This window comes from Gobio gobio (genome assembly GCF_949357685.1).
Source record: "Gobio gobio genome assembly, chromosome: 12".
In the NCBI taxonomy this organism is placed as follows: domain Eukaryota; kingdom Metazoa; phylum Chordata; class Actinopteri; order Cypriniformes; family Gobionidae; genus Gobio; species Gobio gobio.
In genome coordinates, this window is record NC_137105.1 from 40,855,947 (window position 1) to 40,877,680 (window position 21,734).

The 21,734-nt window shown below is 39.7% G+C and overlaps 1 protein-coding gene across 1 annotated transcript in view; it reads left to right on the forward strand.

Annotated features, from left to right (window-relative positions):
- Nucleotides 1-733: 733 nt before the first annotated feature.
- Nucleotides 734-21,734, forward strand: part of cdh2 (cadherin 2, type 1, N-cadherin (neuronal)) — a 48,107-nt gene continuing 27,106 nt past the window's right edge. The window contains exons 1-2 of the mRNA XM_079831110.1: nt 734-980; nt 4,001-4,109. Coding sequence (XP_079687236.1) covers nt 933-980; nt 4,001-4,109 — 157 coding nt within the window. The 5' untranslated portion in view covers nt 734-932. The remainder of the gene's footprint in view (nt 981-4,000; nt 4,110-21,734) is intronic.

The following is a 21,734-nucleotide window of genomic DNA, read 5'->3' on the forward strand; positions in this document are numbered from 1 at the left end:
ATTTATTATTAGTATTAATATAGGACTTCAATTTTAGACAACTTTAAAGACGATTTTCTCAACATTCAATTTTTTCCACCAGATTTTCAAATTTGTATCTCGATTATCCCAAATATTGTCCTATCCTAACAAACCATACATCAATGGAAAGCTTATTTATTCAGCTTTTAGATGATGTTTAAATCTCAATTTCAAAAAATTGACCCTTATGAGTGGTTTTGTGGTCCAGCTTCACAAATAATGTTTCATGATTTCCAAATAAGTACAGTTGATCCGGATTGTTTTAACACTTCTCTGTCTCGAATTCTCACAAGATAAAATAATTTCAGCTCTAATCAATATTCCATATATTTATTTTTAGCTTCTTGAGGGGTCCTGTTCACCCTGTCAGGTTAATTTCGCAATAAGGACCCGCTGACACATCTCTTACATGAGGTTTTTAACAATGCTTTCAGAAGTAGGCTGCTACCTACCACAACATTAGATTTTCAAAGTAGCCCACCCGCATGAGATGAGACATGCACTTTAAATCCAGGAATTCTCAGTCCCTCTTGCCGATTAGTGGGCATTAAGGGGTTGGGGTGGGGTTAAAGAAAGAAGATCTTCCTTTTGTTGTAGTGAAGGAGGCGGGGTCTTGTCTTCTTCACTGTGACTTCCGGAGGCTGAAGGGGGTGACATAAGGAAAGGAGCCCCCTCTCAGGCGCAGTACCGCTGAGAGTGGCTAGAGGGCGCTACTGAGGGCGCTGCTCTGCCGTTGAAGTGCGAGAGCGAGCGGAGCGTCAGTACCAGACCGAGAGCAGCACGGATCAGTGCCAGAGAGAAACGGAGGAACGATTCTGTCGCTACATGCCGCCGCTAACTTACGGAACACTATAACACAGCGGAAAACGGCCAACTCTATCGGTTTCTTCACAAAGGACGGAATTTAAACGATGTACCGTTCGGGAGGCGTGATGCTGGGGCTTCTCGCCGCTCTGCAGGTAAAACGAAGCGGTCCGAAAGGCGATGTGCGCTCGGGCACGAGCAGTGCGTTGTACCGATGCTGCTTTATGTTTGGGGTTTGGCGTGTCTGCAATTGCTATTATTTCAACTCTATATGTTTGTAGACTGTAGAGCAATTATTGGTGTGCATGTATTAGTCAAAATGCAAATAAACGCTTTTGCTTAGTGGCAGAATATTTAAATAGGGCGTCAGTGCCTAGATCAAATTCAGCACTATCGGTTTTTCTGATCATCTCGAAGGGTTAAAGATTTCATGTCGCATTTAATTTGCTCCCTATACAATTCTAGAGAGTCTTTTTTTCTATTATATTTGCCTCCCAATTATTCACAAGAGGTTTAGACTCTGTGTGCGATGTTTTTTTGTATGTTGTATAGCCGTTGGGCTGTACTAGTCTAGCAGCCCCGTTTAAACCGTCCCGTGCTGAACCGGAGCCAGTCGCAGATGAATGCGGGTTTTCAAACGCGCTCTCTCTTCTTTTGGCACGAGATTGAAAAGTTGTCCTCGAGGAGGTGATTAGGTCACAATGGTCCCTTTCCGAGTGATGAAACAAATGTAACAATAATCAGTTAATGAACAGCTCATTAGAGTGGCCGCGAGGCGACTGTCCTCTTCCGCTGACTCGGTCTCTTTTAGATGTGCAAATGTGAATTCTCACGGCGAACAACGGGTCTGTGGGTAACCCAAATATGACAAATCACTCTGACCCGAACCATCGAGCGGAGAAATGAATCGTGCTGTCAGGTTTTGGGTCTGCTCTGCTGCCCTCTGAATTGCTGAAAATGCCGAGTCCAGCAGAATTAATATTTGAACGCGGGGAGCAGTCATGTTATGTTTCCATCACACTCCGATGATAAATAAATGACTGGCAAATTGTTATGTTATGATGGAACCAAACGCTTGAAATCTGCATGGCAATAAAGTTAACATTTGGCCACCAGCCATTTGGTCCTGGTTTCAATGTTTGTATTGTATCTGTGGTCTGCAATAGCAGAAGTAGCAGCCCTGACCTCATAAATGTGTTATAGCGGCAAGTTTTTAAAGTGCACATCAGTGTAGCATTTTACTGTTGTTTGTGTGTGTGTGTGTGTGTGTGTGTGTGTGTTTGTGTTATAACGGTTCCACATGTTTAAAAACCCTCTGCTGTATGATAGCGATGTTCGCTTGGTCAACGAGTCATTCAAGTGAACCGATTCCGTGAGCGAACAGAGCTGAACTGTTCTCAAACCAACAACACAATGATTTATTGACTCGTCACGAACATGTTCAAAATTAAACGTACTGGAATGTGTTTACGACTTGATTAAATGACAATTTAGTCAATTCACAAACAGTATTGCACTTTTTTAAAGCAAAAACGACTGAGGTTTATATAGTTTAAATACAAATTATATTTAGTTTCTAAATGGCTTGATGGTTTGAATCATGACTGCAACGAACTCAAGACATGCACTTGTAATAAACAGACCTATTCATTCTTTAAAAAAATGTAATAGCCTGCACAATGCTGCTATGTCAAGAACCAAGTGAAAGCCTAAAGTAAAATAATAGCTTTTTTAAAAAGTGGTTCTTTGAAGACAAAGTGTGTTTGCGCATTTGAAAGAGGTTTAAATTGAAATTGTAGCTACAAATCTCATTGTAATTTATCGCTGGTATAGTAAGCCATATAGTGACAGTGTCTTTACGATCACCATTGGCTTTATAGTATCTGCAACCTCTTTCTGCCTCTGATTCTTCATGTCAGCAGGGCCGCTGGTGCGGCTCCATCTAGAATCATTCGCTCTGTGTGGATGTGCAGAGGCAGCATATTGCTAAGCAATTGCTGACAGGACAGTTTAAAGTCAGATTTTCAAACACACCCCTGTAGTGCCAGCTTTATATAGGGGTTCTGCAGATATATCATCAGCGAGGCAGCACCAGATGACGACATCAAAAAAGCTGATCGGGCTGACGATGGTTTTGTTAGCACAATAGCACATGTTTGATTGGTCGTTGGTGTAGGGCATTAAGTCAGCATCCACCGAGCTAACAAGTAATTAACATGTTTGATAAATTGACTATGGGGCCATTAACAAACACAGCCAGCCGTCTTCTCCAAGCCTCTGATCTTATTCCAACACAAAGAGGCAGTTTCACAGTGGACATCACCTTTGATCTTCTCAAGCATCCTATAAAAACCAAATTTGCCTATTTGCTTATACTAATATTCAGACTTTGTGTGTCATATCAGCTCATGCTATTAAGACTGACTCAATGCTGGTGGTTTATTTTCTAATAAGACAAGCCAAGAATGAATAAGTCTTTGTCCTGCCTGTTAAATGCTAGGTGTGCGTGCCTGTTTTAAGCGTAAGCCATAAAGCAGGGTTTGTGGCCTGTCACCGGAGTGCTTACGGCAGCTGCACAAGTGTGTGTTTGTGTTTTTATGTGATAAGTTCTCCACCAGACCACGGCGTTCAAGGCAGAGTATGCGTAGCCTGGTCAGCTCTGCTTTTCTAACGTCTCGCCCTCCTGACCTCATCAGTCTAATTACACCCACCTTCAAAATAACATATGCCCCAGTGGGGGAGGGGGACGAGGGGAGATAGAAACCCCTCGCTATCCTTTGAGCAAAGTGGAATGAAGAAAAATGGAATAATTCAGGAGCAACCCAGTAAATCGTCATGCAATGAACCTTATTTAATTTCGCCGATCTGCTGCAAATTAGCGAGTAATCGGTGAAAAATACAATAGCATTGCTAATTTAAAGAGTTCATTTCGAGCTTGATCGATGGACTCTGCGGCTCTGGAAAGTCTCATCGCTGTGCTTTTCTTGAGCAGAGTTCTGCCTCATTTCCTCTGTTTATGGTGAAAGAGCGTGATCGTTATGTCCATCGATTCCTCTCGGGATTCTGGATATTTGGCTCTCGCCGTGGTGGAGGTTGGTCCGTGCTGAGGGGCGATGTTTATTAATCACCATTAATCGGGGGATTAATTTGTCTGGTGCTTTTGTGTTTTTGGCAGGTGGCAGTCCAGGGCACGGGGGCGATGCCATGTCAACCGGGCTTCACCGAGAACGAGTACAACGTCATGACCGCCGACGTCATCACTGAGGGACAATTTCTGCTCAAAGGTAAACAAAGGTGTTTTCTTCGCAATCGAACGTGCTGCAAACCGCTCCCTCACCATGCTTCGGTTTCCACCCTGACTCTGTTGGGAAGCGAAAGAGCGAGGGAGGATGGGGGAAGGGTGGGCTTTATGCCTGTATGTGAAAGAACAAGAGGGGGGAGGGGGTTAAGTGTTAGGGTTGATTTAGCGGGGGTGTTTATAGAGAGGGATATATATGTGTGAGTGAAAGAAAGGAACAGCTCAGTGTTTTGGTGGAATGTGTTTTGAAGGGTCACAGTGTGAAATATTTGGGGGGCTGAATCACCCGTCCCCCCGCTGTGGTTGAAACCCCCCTGTCGTGATCGATAGCATTGATTAGACCAGTCCGTATCCATACAGTCAGTCGATGGCACAGATCCCAGTCAGCCATCTCAATACAATCTGTCAATCCAGAAGGGGCCACATTTGTGCTGCGGTTGTAAACTTGGGAGGCCTTATAACATCCTTGCGTCGTGTTTAATTACGATGTCGTAAAAAGGCCATAACTACATGTTTTACATTTCCAGTAGATAAACCAATCTAAACCGCCATGGTTCAGCCTAAATATATTATATAGCAAAATTAATGATGCAACGAATATTTTTTTTTTTGCTGAAACACTAAAAAACAGGGTTACACTTTATTTTAAGGTGACGTAGTTACACTGTACTTACTCAAATAAGTACTGAGTATTATTAATTAAAGGGATTGTTCACCCAAAAATTTAATTAACCCATGATTTACTCACCCTCAAGCCATCCTAGGTGTATTTGACATTCTTCTTTAAGACGAATACAATCGTTATATAAAAAAAATGTCCTGGCTAATCTAAGCTTTATAATGGCAGTGAATGGGAGCCCAAAATTTGAAGCCCAAAAATGTGCATACATCCATCCTAAAAGTAATCCACACGGTTTCTGGGGGTTAATAAAGGCTTTCTGAAGCAAATCAATCGGTTTGTGTAAGAAAAATATCCATATTTAATAATATCCGCCAGACCGCCTTCTGTATTCAAGGCCCACTAAAGTGCTTTGGAACGCGCAGCATTATTCAATATGTTGACGTAATTTCCCCTAAAACGGCTCCAGCTGTTAGCAGCTCCTCCCCTTTTTTGAAACAGCCAATAGCATTTCGTTATTACCACAGTTTGACTAGCCTTTCTGTTTTTTTTAAAGCCAGTTTCCTCCGAATCTAATCGTTTATCATCATAATCTCTTCCATATCTCTTTGAAATGCAGCATTTAAATGGGTCCTAAATGCAAATTTTGTCATTGTTTTGGAACAAACCAGCTTATTCATAACCTTAGGGCTAAGATAATCATACTAAAAGCTAAACAACTTTATTTTGATTTCAGTGGGCCTTTCAACTTATGGAAAAAGCATAACTGATCCGACGTATGACGTCAGCGTTTTGAACTGCGAGAGGCATTACACTTTCTTCGTAAATCATGGGTTTATTACATTTTTTGGGTGAACTATCCCTTTAACTACATGTACTTACTAGAGTTTGGGTCAGGGTTTGGTTTAGGGTTAGTTACTCTTAGTACTATAGTAAGTACATGTAGTAACTACATCAACTAAAAATAAAGTGTTTCCAAAACAGTGTTCATTTATCCGAAAATTAGGGTAAATGAACTCGGAATGTTGATGATTAAACCAGTCATAGTAGAGCCGCCCCTCAATATTTCAGCCGAACAAATTTGACATATTGCTACTTGTGGTGAAGTGCATCCAACTGCCTACTTGTTTATCTGTTATAGCTTATCCATATATCTATATATAGTTTATAGTGTATAGTTGTGTAGACGAAATAGATGCTGAAACAGTCAAAACGCATCTAATTAAACGTTTGGTCCCTCGAAAACTATTTTGACTTTTTTTTGGAGAAAATTTTTGGTTGTATCACTAAGCAGAGTATTTTTGTCCCAACGAGCCGGGGAGTTGTTCTTTTTTACTTGTTTGTTACTCGACTTCTAACAAGTGCCATATTATTTTTACATTTCCATATCATTGACTTATTCATGGCTTACCGTGGAAGAGTGAGTTGTGGAATATGAACAGCTGTAGCTTTGTGCCTCTTGAGGTCTGTTTGTGAACTGTGGGACAAACGCACACACAGACCTGTGACAATTACAATAAAAGTGATAACACTTGCTTAAAATTTCACACTGAGAGACGACATATCACACCCTGATAGGAATTTCCCAAGTGTGTGTGCGTGAGTCAGGAACTGCTGATGGCCGAGTTGTATTGCGCTCACACAGACCAGTCATTTGATCTCACAGTTGACTCACTGATTCACTTCCTATGTCCTTTTCAGTGGAAAGGTGAGCTGTATCGCATTGACCACACGGACACAAAAGCGCCTCTCGTTTCATTACCATTTCGGCCTGTACGGTTAGCAAGTCAATGTGAACTCTGTTACGCACAGTGCCTTTTGCCAATGGACACAAGAATTCGCTTTCTATCTTCCTCCCTCCCCCTTCAACTCTTTCTCCATCTCCCCCTCCTGACCGAGGACTGGGGGAGTCTCTTGTTAAACATGAGGTGGATGTTTTGTGTCCCTGACATTCATTCATCACATCCTTTTTAGGCAAATGACTTAGGGATGAAGACTTTCTCTTCTCCCCTGCAGCCTCTCTTTCACTCTCTCTCCCCCTCGGTCCCTCCTTTTCTTTTTAAGTGGGACAGAGGAATGTACAGTTAGTGCTGTCTCACTGAGCCCACTTGGTGATTCGTACCCAAAGAATGTGCTTATGCAGTTTTTTGTTGGTTTGAAGGATTTTAATTTCCCTCCTGTATGGCTGGAAATGTCGATTCAAAAAGTAAAAGTACTTTTTTTTTGTCTTTTGACTTTTGACTGTTTTGATATGTATACATGTCAATTGATAACAGACAATGTTGCTAAGTAAGAATGATAATAATAATAATTAAAAATCAAGGCTTTTTTTTTCCAACTTATTTTGCACTAAATTAACACAATTGAGTTAACATTTACTAATTTTCATTGAATATATATATATATATATATATATATATATATATATATATATATATATATATATATATATATATATATATATATATATATATATATATATATATATATATATATATATATATATATATATATATATATATATAGTGTAAACAGCAATACATGTATTTATATAAAGAATTATCTACTTTTTTTTACTCTATAGTTCAAAAGTTTGGGGATCGTATACTCACCAAGGCTACATTTATTTTGATCAAAGATACAATAAAAACAGCAATATTATGGAATATCCTTGCAATTTAAAATGACTGTTTTCTATTGTAGTATATATATATAAATGTAAATTATTTACATGTGATACCAAAGCTGAATTTTCAGCATCATTACTCAATTCTTCAGTGTCACATGATCCTTCAGAAATCATTCTGATATGCTGATTTGCTGCTCAAGAAACATAATGTTGTGTTGGTCCCCCTTTTTCTGCCAAAAACAGCCCTGACCCGTCGAGGCATGGACTCCACTATTAATATATTCTATCAGAACCAGCATTAACTTCTTGAGCAATTTGAGCTACAGCTCGTCTGTTTGATCGGACCACACGGGCCAGCCTTCGCTCCCCATGTGCATCAATGAGCCATGGCATGAGCCAACAGTTCACCACTGTTCCTTCCTTGGACCACTTTTGATAGTTAGCTGCGGTTTTGGAGATGCTCTGACCCAGTCAGTCTAGCCATCACAATTTGGCCCTTGTCAAACTCGCTCAAATCCTTACGCTTGCCCATTTTTCCTGCTTCTAACTCATCAACTTTGAGGACAACATGTTCACTTGCTGCCTCATATATCCCACCCACTAACAGGTACCGTGATGAAGAGATAATCAGTGTTATTCTCTTCACCTGTCATAATGTTATGCCTGACCGGTGTATACTGATTCATGGAAATAAATCCACCCATCAGATCAAGAAACGAAAAAAAAAAGTCTCACTCACTTTTTCATTTTTAGGAAAACCATTGTGTTATCCGGGGAAATATTCTTCCATTGGAAAAATATCATGAATATTCATGGTATTTCATAGCCCTACATTAGGGGTGGGCGATATCTCGATATTTAAAATATATCGAGATATTTTTTAAACACGATATGGATTTTGACATATCGTATATATCGATATATTGTTTATATTTAATTCTGATTCCGCCACTTTGCTTGTTTTGCCTTCTCTGTGCTGTGCTCGCCCCCGCTCGCTCGCCCCTCCCCTCGCGTGTTGTCATGGCGGCGTCCGCAACTAGGTCGGAAGCTACAGAACTCGTCTCAAAAACAACTGGCTCCATTATATGGAGATACTTCGGTTTTAAGGCGTCGGACGAACAGCAGACAGATGTCTACTGCCATGAATGCCGACAGTTGGTTCTCAAACACTTGATCCAAGATGCAGTTTACTTAGGCAGCATTACTTTGCGAGACAAGAACTCCCGCGACTGTACACCACGGAGAGAGAGCGGCTTGCTTGCTGGAGAAGGTTACTTACTATGCCCTTGATTTGAGTTGTTTTATTTTTGAATGAAAATTCATTATTTGCATGCGTTTTAAAGCCTTGCACGTAGGGCACCATGCGCTTTCCCGAGCGCGCGCACTAAAAGCCTGTCAAACACGTGATTACTGGACTAAATCTTACTGCGCTAATACTGTCAAATACACACAAGGTTAACATAAACACAGTCGGTTATGTCTAAAGTGAAGGTAAAATCGGCGCGTGTCTGTATATTAGATGCGTGAAAGTCTTAAATTGACAGCAGGGAAGCCTATAGTGAACACGCTGCCGCTTGTCCTTAAAGGGACAGTTCACTCTAAAATGATGTCATTATTTACTCACTCTAATGTTGTTCCAAACCTGTATTCATTTCTTCTGTTGAACACAGACAGCTGATAGTAGCGATTGACATCCATATTATTATTTCCTACAATGGGGACCAGCAACTGTTTGGTTTCCAATATTCTTCAAAATATATGTTATGTCCAAAAGAAGAAATAACTTTATTCAGGTTTAAAACAACTTGAGCACGAGTAATCAATGACAGAATTTTCATTTTTGAGTGAACTATTCCTTTAGTGGTTAATAAAATAACAAAAGACAAAGACAAAATCACTCACGGCTCTTGACTGAAGAACTAATACAGTAGCTTTAATAAGAATCAGAGTATATTTTATAGTGAAGTCTATGTAGTGTTTTATTTTTACATTTATTAATTCAATTTCATACTTAAATGCTGCTGTACAGCTCTGAGCTGCCAGTGTAAATCTTTATAAATATATATTTATTTTATATTATACAGTACACTAGGAATGTGTACAAGGTTTTTTAAAAGTAAAGTTTTAAGTTTAAGTAAGGGTTTTCAAGTTTTTTAAGTAAAATAAAGAAAGAGTATTGCAATAAAAAAATAGTATTTTTTCCTCCTGAAGCTCTTGCTGTTCAGCTAAGAATAGAATAGCAAAAATCTGATGCGACTAGCCATCAGAACCGAACCGAACCGAACCGAAAACCGTGGTAAAAAAAACCGAGGTATGTATTGAACTGTGGACTTGCTGTATTGTTGCATCCCTACTTTGTTCCTGCATGAACTGCCTACCTCTTAGCACTTCAATAACAAAAAAGACTTTGTTGTATTTGGCATATTTGTTTTTGCAGTAGTTTTTGGGGGGGTATTTTTCCTTTAAAGATATCGAGATATATATCGTATATCGAGATATAGCAAAATATATCGAGATATATTTTTTGCTCCATATCGCCCAGCCCTACCCTACATGCTAGTAAACAATTTTTTCTCTTAGGCCTCTTCTCCAGCTTTCATCGGTTTTTATTTTTTTCCTTATATAATTCTCCCATCTCCTCTGAACAGAGATAACTCTTTGAATTTTTATAACAAACATGTTTTACTAGAGGAGTCATTTTGTAACTTTTTCCCCCCATGAAATACCTAAATCAAGCTTCTTTTAACCGCTGAGTATGTGTACTCCACAAATTTCTCTCTCACTCCATGTCCTCCTTGTGTTCACAGGAACTCGTGTTCCACCTCGTTTGATCTGTTTTAAAACAGGAGAGCGCAAATGATCAGAGGAAGATGCAGTGGGTGAGAGGTGATTACTGTATAGGGGCGCACACATCGCACCGAGCCAAACGGCGGTGTTTGTTTTTGATCACTTCCGATCAGAGCGAACGAAAACACAACTTTCAGCTCTGCCTGTTTCTGCGAACAAGTGAAAGAAAAGAGCTGGAAAACAATAATGAGTCAACACAGAGAGGGGGGAGAGAGTGACAGAGACAGAGTGGCTTTTTTGTCTGGCCCATGTGGGGGCTGTTGGTCACTGAGATTGACCAATCGGAGCGCGGCTGTGAGGTCATCAGCATGCGGTTCACTGCCCCTCAATGGGCTGACTGAGGTGGAATTAAACAACGGTTACGGGAATACAGAGTGAAAAAACAGAGAGAGAGAAAGAGAGGTAGAATTGGGGGTGGGCACTCCTGGTGCTTTTGTCCTTTCAGTGATTTTAAATTTAATATGAAGTACCTAATGAGCTGTCTAAAGATTACCAAGCGTGCTATTGTCTTATTTGTTCAGGCACCGAAATTCTTTGTTGTGCTCATATACATGTGATAATGAGCTGACATTTTTAATTAACCGAAAAAAAAAACCTTAAAACCCCGGGTGAGAGGGAGCTTTACAGGAGTGGATTGTTCTCTACTTAGTTCACCATCAAAATTTGAATCCCAGAGTTCAGTTCAGTCCTAATTCACCCGTTTACTTGAGCGACAGCGCGAGTCACCCGATTTGGCCTTTGCTGTCATAGTTTTTAAAGATCACGTTGCCAACGACTGTGCTTTCGATCTTCACCCAAAAATGAAAACTGAAAGCATTCCAGACTTGAGTGACTTTTATTTTTCTCTGGAACACACAAAAAATATTTTTTTTGAAAAATGTCTCAGTGGTATTTTTTGTCCATACATTTGTCCAAAGGGATCCAATGAAAGTCAAACAGGTTTGGAACTACATGAGGGTGAATAAATGATGACAGAAATTAACTTTAATCTCTTTAAGGCTGGAGAAATGTGCATCTTCCTGATCGTTTAAATGCAACAGGAGGACGGGACGTGCTTAATTAATCACCATGTGGAGAGGTAGTCTATGTTAAAGAAGAGCGGATGAGAGTAAAACGTGACCTCTCTAAAGCCTCAACCTCTGATCGCATACGGTCAAACCTCTAGGCTTGACAATCCCTCTCTCTCTCCCTGTAGGATTTGGCCACATGGACTTCATTACCCTAAATCGATCTGGCAAAACAAAGACCCTAAGAGTATTGATCAGAGCTTGCATATGTGAGAGAGCTGATGCATGTGAGAAAAGAAAGAAAGAAAAAGAGAAAGAATGGATTAATCTTTGGGCTGTGAACCTGGGAAAGACGGAAAACTAGCCCTTTGAACTACGTTATAGTTCAATATAAATTCGGGTGGTCTGTACCAGACATACCAGGATTACTGTGGACCACGAGATCCGGCGCTCTCTCATTAGCGTCTGTGTGTATGTGCACCTGTTAATGTTGCGTTAAATCGCTGTAAAAATCTCAGTCTTAGCGCCACAATGTTTCTTTAGTCAGCTGGTCTCAAGGTTTGGTGCCGCGGGGGGAGGCATGGAACCTGTCCAGTGTGACATCAGCCCTCTCAAGGGATATTTTTAGAGAAGTGCTCTAACACATAAGCTGTATTTTCGAAGAGTAAAGAATGACATCAGACAAGACTCATGCTGTGTTCGATGGTTATCATTGGCTGCTCATGGAGCTGGACTGTAGTTTTGGCAAAGTTTGCGCAGGGATCAAAAATAAGGATTTTTTTTTTTTTGTGGTGTCCCAGTTGGGCCAGTAGATCAGATTTGCACTCACCCTGCCAACATTTTCACTGGCCCCACTGCAACTAAGATTTGAATTTTTTAAGCATTTTTAAATGTGTTAGAAATACAGTAATACAAAATATTAACAGTAATGAAAAGATCAACACATAATTAAAAATAAATATGCGATAAAATAGGAAATTATAATACAATAAATATGAACAACACATTGTATATACAAAATAAATGTTTGATTTTTAATTTTAATATTTGTAATACAACAATAACATGAAAAACATTACTGATTTGTTTATTATTCTAACTTTTTTCACACATTTTTATTTTAGAATATCACAAGTCATTGCATTACCTACATATTTAAATGTGCTTAATATTGATATAAATTACAATATGTTATAATTAAATATAAATATACTATAAACTATAAATATAAAGTATATAAAATATATAATATAAATATAAAATGTATTAATATATAATATAATAGTTTATTTAATTATAATATATATAATTTATAATGGATTATATATAATTAATATAAAAATGTCAGTATATTACATAAAAATATCTATTTTTGTTTAACATTTCATTTAAATAATTAAAAAAACACAGAAAACATTACTGATTTGTTTATATTTTTTTCCTGATTCTAACTTTTGTAAGTCGGCAGTTTTTAAAAATGTTAATGTAAGTATACAATATAAATATATATATATATATAAATTTGCTATAAAATATAAATTGCATATTGCAATAAAATTTAGTACATAAAATATATATTATATACTATAAATATATAATAATTTTAAACATTTATATCACATAAAAATATATATTTTTGAGTTAATACATGCAAAACATAGCTAACAGCTTGATTAGTTTATTTGTCTATTGTAATTTCCTAGCATTAATAAAGCCAGAGCATTGCCTTGGCGTGACATTGAAATGAGCAGAATTCAACAATCATGTTCAGTATGTCACACAAATATTTGCAAGGCATAACAACACCTGATTAACGTACGTGAAATGTAGTGACAGCGCAACAGTGGCCCAATAGTGCAAGAGACTGTCCTGTCCACTGGCCCGAAACGCTCTCCCACTGGGCCCTGGGCCGTCTTTATTGTTGATTCCCATTTTCGAGACTGCTTGAGGGTGTTAGAACACTAAGCAAACAAAACTTCAGTCTTTCTGTCCTTCTCTATCTGTCTCTCACGTGCACGTGTAAGCCCCTTTTGACTGTTGCGGGATTATTATTGGGCGCTTTGGTGTCATGGCAACTGTCTGATTCCATTCTCTCTGGCTTTTTGTTGTCAGAGGTCAGGTGACCCAGAAACACTGTTGTCTCTAATTTTGTGCTCGACTCTATTTCTCACACGCATACACACGCACTCACGCGCATGCTTAAAATTGCACTATGCAAGTTCATACGGGATGCCCTAGTTTCCATATTAATGATGGATTCCTTCCCACTGTGTTGACCATATTGGTTCAAGGGGAGGGGTGGAGAGAGGAAAAGAGAGAAACGGAGGAGAAAAAGAGGGAAATATGGGTGTGGTTTGAATTTTCATACTCAGAGGATTATTGATCGTTAAACAGAAGGCATTTAAGACATCATTTACGCAGTAATGGTGTTTAACCGCAGGAAACGGGTAATTATGTGGCGTGTATGCTAATCACAGCGTGGTTACTCGGTGAGACTAAGAGTTCCCTATCGGATCGCGGACCCACGCTCTGTTTCTGAGCGTGTTTATGCAGCACTGGCTGTAAAAGGCCGTTTTTGTGTGTTTGGGCCTCACTGTGTCATCGTAGGCTGACCGCTGCTAAACAGAGCCTGCGGTTCAGAAGCCCACTGCTCACGATCTCTCCCACACACATACACTGGTCAGCACCACTGACCTCTACGTGCCTGGAGTTTGCGGTTGGGTGCATGCCTGGGTGACTGTGTTCTGGAGCACTGTGAGAATGCGGGGGTGGCTGAACTACACTGAAGTCTGGTTTCAATCATCAGGCCGAGTCAGGGGCTTTTGGGGGAGAGGTTGATTGAGAGATATGAAGGTTGGAGTGGAATGGAGTACTATAAATACTAAAAAAAAATATATATATAATTTATGTATATATATATATCATTATTATTGTATTTTTTTCATACACAACAAAGAGGTTATTATATGTATTTAGATTTTTCTCTATATAAATTGTATATATTTTTATGTTTTAAGGTTTATATATATATATATATTAGGGCTGTCAAAAGATTAATCGCGATTAATCGCATCCAAAATAAAAGTTTGTGTTTACATAATATATGTGTGTGTACTCTGTTAATTATTATTTATTTATAAATACACACACATTCATGTATATATTTAAGAAATATTTGCATGTATATACTGTATATACATTTATATAGTCTATAATCTATATAAATATAAATGTTTTATATATAAAAATAATATTTTTTTCTTAAATATATACATGCTTGTGTGTGTATTTATATATAAATAATAATTAACAGAGTACACACACATATATTATGTAAACACAAACTTTTATTTTGGATGCGATTAATCGCGATTAATCTTGTGACAGCCCTAATATATTCCATAGACATTCCATAGGCGTAATGGTTTTTATACCGTACAAACCGTATTTTCTATCCCCCTACACTGCCCCTACCCCTAAACCTACCCATCACAGGAAACTGCACAGTTTACTTTCTGTGAAAAAAAACCTCATTCTGTATGATTTATAAGCTTTTTGAAAAGTGAGGACATGGGTAACGTCCTCATATTTCACCCTCTTTTTGTAATACCTATGTCATACCCATGTCATTATACACATTTGTGTCCTGATATTTCACCAAAACATGCCCACATATAGTAGCAGTGTTTTTAATTAGCATGCTGTTAGCTTTAGCTATTGCACTAAGATCCTCTGAGGAAAACTGTTGACATTTTTGGCAATTGCGTTTCGTCTCGCTAATTACATCTTTCGTCTTCCCTAAGATCAATTAGTTAACTAGTCGACCGACTAGTTGATTTTTGAAAATAGGTCGTTTTACATTTAGCTAGTTAGAAGAAGGAAAACAGCCCAGACAGAAATAAGAACAGAAACGAATGACTGTATTGTTTTGTCTTTATTGTTCATTTTAGATGGTGGTTGTGAATTTATGAATCATTCCTAAATCCAGTTAGTGTGTCGCAGTAACATGGAAAGGCCAATTATGATGTCATCAATACCATCCCAATGATTCAGTGTGCGCATAAACAAAACACCGCCGTGGTTAAACAGCCCGCTGAATGGAGCGATGCTTTTCTCCCCATGCGAGTGTGTGTGCATGTGTGTACAAATGCGCTCCTATGTCCGTGGTCTATTTCATGCTCTGCCAAATCTCTCCTTCTCCCACCCTGCTGAGGGAAGATATGGGACACACACTCTTAGCATACAGTTGTGTGTGTTGGATGGTTTGAAATGCCTGGCAGGAGCTCTTTTAATGCTTTATTAGTGTTTATGTTGCCTTGACTTGTGGCGCGTATGGCTAGCGCGGACGTGAAGAATGCGAGTCGACGCACTTCAGAGACGCACACATTCCAGCGAACCCAGCAGACGTTGCCCTGTCTCCGTCTCGCCACCCGTCCAAAACACCCTCCCCCTCACCCCTAATCTGGCTGGTATTTGTGTTATTCTAATCTTTATCCATAAAAGGTTGCAGCTGTAGACGTAATTGAGCACGAGTGTGTGAGCTATTCAGATCTAAAGACCGTTTATTTGATAATGGTGAACGACGGGTTAATCCTGTCCTAATGGCATTTGACAACAGCACTGGATTTCCGTTTTGCACATATGCATGTGTGTGTGAATATATAAGGACGTATAATGCCATCAGAGCCCACCGGTTGACAGCTGTAAGTACCCCTACCCTTCAGCCCCCCGACAATCAGGATAAGCCAAGATCGGCATGTCTCAGACAAATGCGTCATTTTTTCCCCCTCTGTGTAAGTGTGTGTGTGTGTGTGTGTTTTTACAGGAGTTAGGATAGTCTACATGAGAGAGGGGACAGCTGGACTGGCATGTGTCCATCTCCGCTCAAGTTTCTGCAGTATGAACGCTCTTGTCCCATCATTATTACACCCGTCCTCCTGTTTCCCTTCTCCTCACACCTCTGCTTCTGCTATCAGCTCGCTCGCTGATTTAGGTGTGTCAGCAGCTAAGCGAGGGAAGAGAGTGTGAAGTGGAATTCTTGCATTTCCCGTAAGATGGAGGGATATATTTGGATCAGGGTAAAGCTAGCATGACCTTAATACAGGACAATGGATCGCAGCTGTACCCGATATGGGTCCGTTTTTTAAACGCACACACGCACAACAGGAGAGGAAGGAATGGCGATTAAAAATGATTTCTCTAGTGTTTAATGAGAAAAGACATTAGCTGGCACAGGAGTTAGCGGGTGCAGGAGGTGATAATTGGACCGGCTCATGTGACTTCTGTTCTCTAGCTTAAAGGAATAGTTCACCCAAAAATCATCTACTTACCCTGGTGACGGTCTAAACCTGTGTTATGTTCTTTCTTTGGTGACACACAAAGGGAGATGTTAGGCAGAACAATAAAGCAGCTCTTTACAATGAATGTGGATGGTGGTTTGTAATATCAAACATTAAAAAACATCGGAAAAGTATCATTGTAGTTCATACTGCTTGTTTTCTAAGTAGAGCTGGACAAATCTGGATAAAATGAGAATCAAGTTTTTTTTTTTTTTTCAAATAGAGATCACGATTCTCTCACGATTCTGAACAGACAACTAAACAAAATAACATAATTTACAGGTTCTAACAAAAAAAGTTTTTTTTAATTATTATTATTTAACAAAAAAAATTGGTTTGAATGAATGATTCAATGACTCACTCATTAATGGATGAATCATCCTTTATGAACAGATCTCTTGAATGAATAATTAAATGACAAATACATTTTTAATCAATATAATCGCTGTACGATGTGTTTTAAAATAACCAATTATCAGGTTTATGTACAGTATTTATCATGTTCATTTGTGCAAGTAGTGAAAATAGACAAATATGTTTTTTTATAGTTTATAGTTTGTTTATGTTAAAACTGTGTAATCCAAATGATATGCCATTAAAATGCAATGCATATGGTAGGCCTGCCTTACAGTTAAATAAGCCGGCCAGCTTTTCATAGTCATCTGTTTATTTGAACAACTGTTGTAAGTTGATACCACGTTTGTCACTGTCACAGTTTCATACCTGAGTTTAAACATGTTTCATCATAATCACAGTAAGGATTGTATTAACACATTTCCAAGATGGCCACCAAGTGAACTCACTGTAGCCATATTTGATTTGTGAACTGTGGTGAAGGGGAAGATTTCCAGTGAATTTCGGTCTGTTCCTCACACAAATCATATGACTTCAGAATAAGGATATGGATATATGGATCACTTTTATGGTGTTTTTTTGGAGCATGGCATATTATAAAATAACATCAATGTTCACTGTATGAAAACGAACAGCTTGGACCTTCCATATTTTGATTACCGAAAACCAGGACACTCGGCCCGGCAATGAGAAACTCAAATGATACTCAAAGATTCCCTATTCATTTCAATACATTTAAAGTATGCCCCCTCTGAATGGATAGAAAATTGTTATATTAGGGCCAGGACAAGACTTGAAAACAGGACATGTCCTGGGAAAACAGGACGTTTGGTCACCCTAGCCTAACACCCTTATTTGTGTTTCAGTGAAGAAAATAAAGATTGGAATGCTATGATGGTGAAAAAATGGATGATTGTATTTTCATTTTTGAAAGAACTATCCCTTTAAAACTACGGATCTGTACAGCTTCCCTCAGAGGGGCCATCTCAAAAACTTAGAGCGCTGACATCATCTCGGTTCGTCTCCCTCCGCCTAGATCGCTGTGTTTCTCTCTCTCACTCTCCCACTGCCTGTCTCATCATAATATTCCCATCTTTGTGTTGTATTGTCTCAGCCTTTCCTTTGAAGCATCGTTTACTAGTGTACGCTCTTGCGGTTTTTACACTCAGTCATTCCTCAAAGGAGACAAGCTTTTGTGTCTTTTGTTACGCTCTCCATCTCCCCTTTTCTGAGCCCCACTTTTATTCCACTATCACCTTTCCGTCTTTTATTTTCCCGATACTCTATCACCTGTGCGAATGTCACGGTTAATATGGCACCGCCCATGTGCCGCAATGTTTCAACTTGGATATCTCTGCCAGTCGAGCGTTGCAGCTACGTTATTACAATGTTTCCCATATGGCCGGAGAGGTGAGAGAGTGGGCTTCCCTCGAGTGAGATTTATTGGCCCCATATTGATGTCCTTGGGCGTTGCCGATTGATTTGACACGGCCGACATTGTTTTGCGAGCCTGGGGGGAGGTGTTTTGTAAGAGCATGCGGCCGAATGAAACTCTATTCCTCCCCTTTGCAAAAAGCCTTCCCTTTTGCTCCCGAGCTGGAGGCCTTGGGGTTGTCAGGGGCGACCAGCATGGCGCTAGGCAACCTGGCCTAATTCGTCCCATTTGGCTGAGCGTGGTTGCGCAGGGAGTATTGTTCCTGAGTCAACAGAAACTAGCCAGGCGCAAACGTGACCTCACAGCCGGAGGAATCTTTGACGTCCACTACAAATCAAAAGCGTATGCTTGTTCAGGATGGATGTTTGATAGTTTTATCTGCGTGTTACATCTGCGCATGGTTATGTAATTTGAGAGTTTTGAAATACATCTCTTGCTTATTTTTCTTCTGCTCAGTTGGCGATAATCCTGAGGCGCACACACACACACCTCGCAGCACTCGCACACAAATCAAAGTACTAAGTCCGCCCTTGTCCGCAATACTGTATCCCACTGTCTCCCCAGCTGTCACCATTCACACACACACACACACACACAGAAGCTGACACACTTATGCTAACAGAATGCATTTGTTCTTTCTCTGACAGACGTTTAAAGATGCGTGAAAGTCCACTAAAGCAAAAGCATGTGTAACTTTATTCTTGACATTTGCTTTTTTCGTACTCGCAAAGAAAAGCCGGCAACGCGTTCACGCACACACACTCCTCCACTGCGGGCTTGGTTATCTGGGTCAGTGCCTGTACAAATCTCATTACACTCCAGTCTGCCATCCTGATGCATTATGGGTAATGTAGTTCTGACCTAGTATTAGAAACAACACCTCAGGCACACGCATTACTTTTTTAACTCCTTTCTGCAGGAGATTAGATTTGCTTTTAGCATTTGTAGTAGGTATACTCTCCCTTCGCCTTTAAAAAGGTATCGAGTGTCTCACAGAGGAGCGTCAATAAATGAAAGCCGACCCTCCACTGCTCATTTTGCACTATATGTGTGTGCGTGAGCGTATTTGAAACCTCTGTTGGCTCGCTGGGGTCCTGTTTCACACGGTCTGCCTGTATCGTTGACACACCTGAGGACAGGTACTTCACTTCCTCACACACCCTGTTCAAAAACACTCTATTTTTCTGGTTCTACAATAAGGATGTTTTACCCTGAACTGCAGGATCTAATGGGCATCTGTTCTGAACAGGAGGTTATGGATTTCTGCTAGCCCAAAAAATCAATATCCACAATTCTGCCCCCTCACCACATCCGAGTGCGATCGGGAGTGTGCGTAATAGACAAAGTGGTCCGTGCACAATTAAGTTTGCATCGTATTTGGGCCTCATCTGAGATGCTATGCAGATTTGCTCATACGAAAATATCGTTCCCTCAGGGTTTACCATGATTCTCCACAACAGTGTTTTCCGGTTTTGTGTTACCGTTTGTCTTTTTGCTTTTGTCTGTGTGAACGTACCTTTATTGACACGGCCTATCCTCGGCTGCTGTGTGTCAGATGAAGAGATCAAAGAGGAAGAACCTCTTAAACAAATAACGCCGGGATGCCAGCACACATGCCACGCACACACTATAAATTTAATCAGGGCTTGAGCTCAAATCACTATTATTTTCCCGGGAACTCAAGATTTGAGGAAGTCTAATCCTGCCTTTGTCTTCGTTTGTTTGCAATTTGCTTTTTCAATCTGTGCTTTCTAAATACAGATTAAAAGAAGTCGTGAAAACATGCGCCGGCACCTGGTACATACACAAACACGGGGTTGTGTTTTAGAAGAGACGGATTATAAAATCCTGTTGTAGATTAAAGTGACTGCTGGTTTTAGCAAGGTGTATTTAGCAAGGCAGCCAAATCTGTTAACACGCACGCTGCCATTTTCAAAATCCAGAAACGGAATTCGTTTTGTTGAGCAATCTTGGTAAATTACAGTATCATCTGCGTTCAGTGCTTTGTGAGAGACTGCAGATGTTTGCAATTATTTGCTGTTTGTTATTTCCTGTCAGTCTTTGTGATACACAATGACTAGCGATTACAGTGGTCAATGTTACTGACCCGAGGGAGTCTTCAATCACTCACACACACATAATCTGGAGCCAGCATAATCCCCTCCTCCCTCCATCAACCTCCAATTAATGAATCCTGTGGCTTACCATCTATTTTACATCAAACTCTGAACACTTTGGCTGAAGAGAGAGAGTGTGTGTGTGTGTGTGTTCGCAGGTTCACAATGACCCAGTAAATGTTACTCTTCAATTTCTTTATAAACTGCATTTTTTTTAAAGTATTCTCACTGTTTTCCAGGTGTGGATTCAAAGAATCAAAGTCCACAGTGAATCCATACTGTAAAGGTCTTAGAAAGGTCATGAAATTCATTGGTCAAAAAGGGGAGGGGGGCTGTTTGTTATTCTTATGCTTCAAGTCAACATGCCATTTTGTTCATTTATTTATTTCCTCCTTTTTAACTGCACAATGACAAAAGAAACCTCTCCCTAAATTACCGCACTAGTTCTTTCTTTGTAACGTTGTCCATTGTCCATTCATGATGGTGCAGTGCTTTGTCCTGGTATAATGCAGTAGGTCAGTGTTTTTCTGTTGTGTAGCTGTCAGATATGGTTCTCTCACTGCTCTTCTAATCTTTAAAGCGAGTCAGGCTGTGGCCACCATAGACATTGAGAGGGACACATTGATATTCAGATCAATATGGTTTCAAATGAACCGTTCTTTAACTCGTACATTCACTCCAGTTTGGATTCTGTCCTCGCTTCAGATCATACCTCAGAAACCAGACCACATTTAGGGAAACAACAGTAGCAGAGAGATGCTTTAAAGGCAACATTAAATCAACCTGGACTTACATTTACATTTTACATTTATGCATTTGGCAGACGCTTTTATCCAAAGCGACTTACATTGCATTCAAGGTACACATTTTTACATTTTGTCAGTTCTTGCTTTCCCTGGGAATCGAACCCATGACCTTGGCGTTGCTAGCGCCATGCTCTACTGTTTGAGCTACAGGAAAGCCTGACTTGCTTTATTAATACATTTCCCTGGTCATAATCTACATCAGTGTGTTGAAAAGAAATGTGCGCTTTCATCAAATTGTAGGCATACCCAAGGCCAGGTGCAAAAGAATATGAACTCAATATCATAACTTGACTTGTTTTCACATGATCCAATCAAATACTAATGGATAAAATCCTGCCCTACGTTAATGCCTGCTGAATGTTCTATTTCAACCTAAAATACACTTACCACACTTGAAATACGTCGTGAGTGGCGTTTTGTGATCTTTAAGTATGCTTTTCTGAATTTCTAATAAGAAG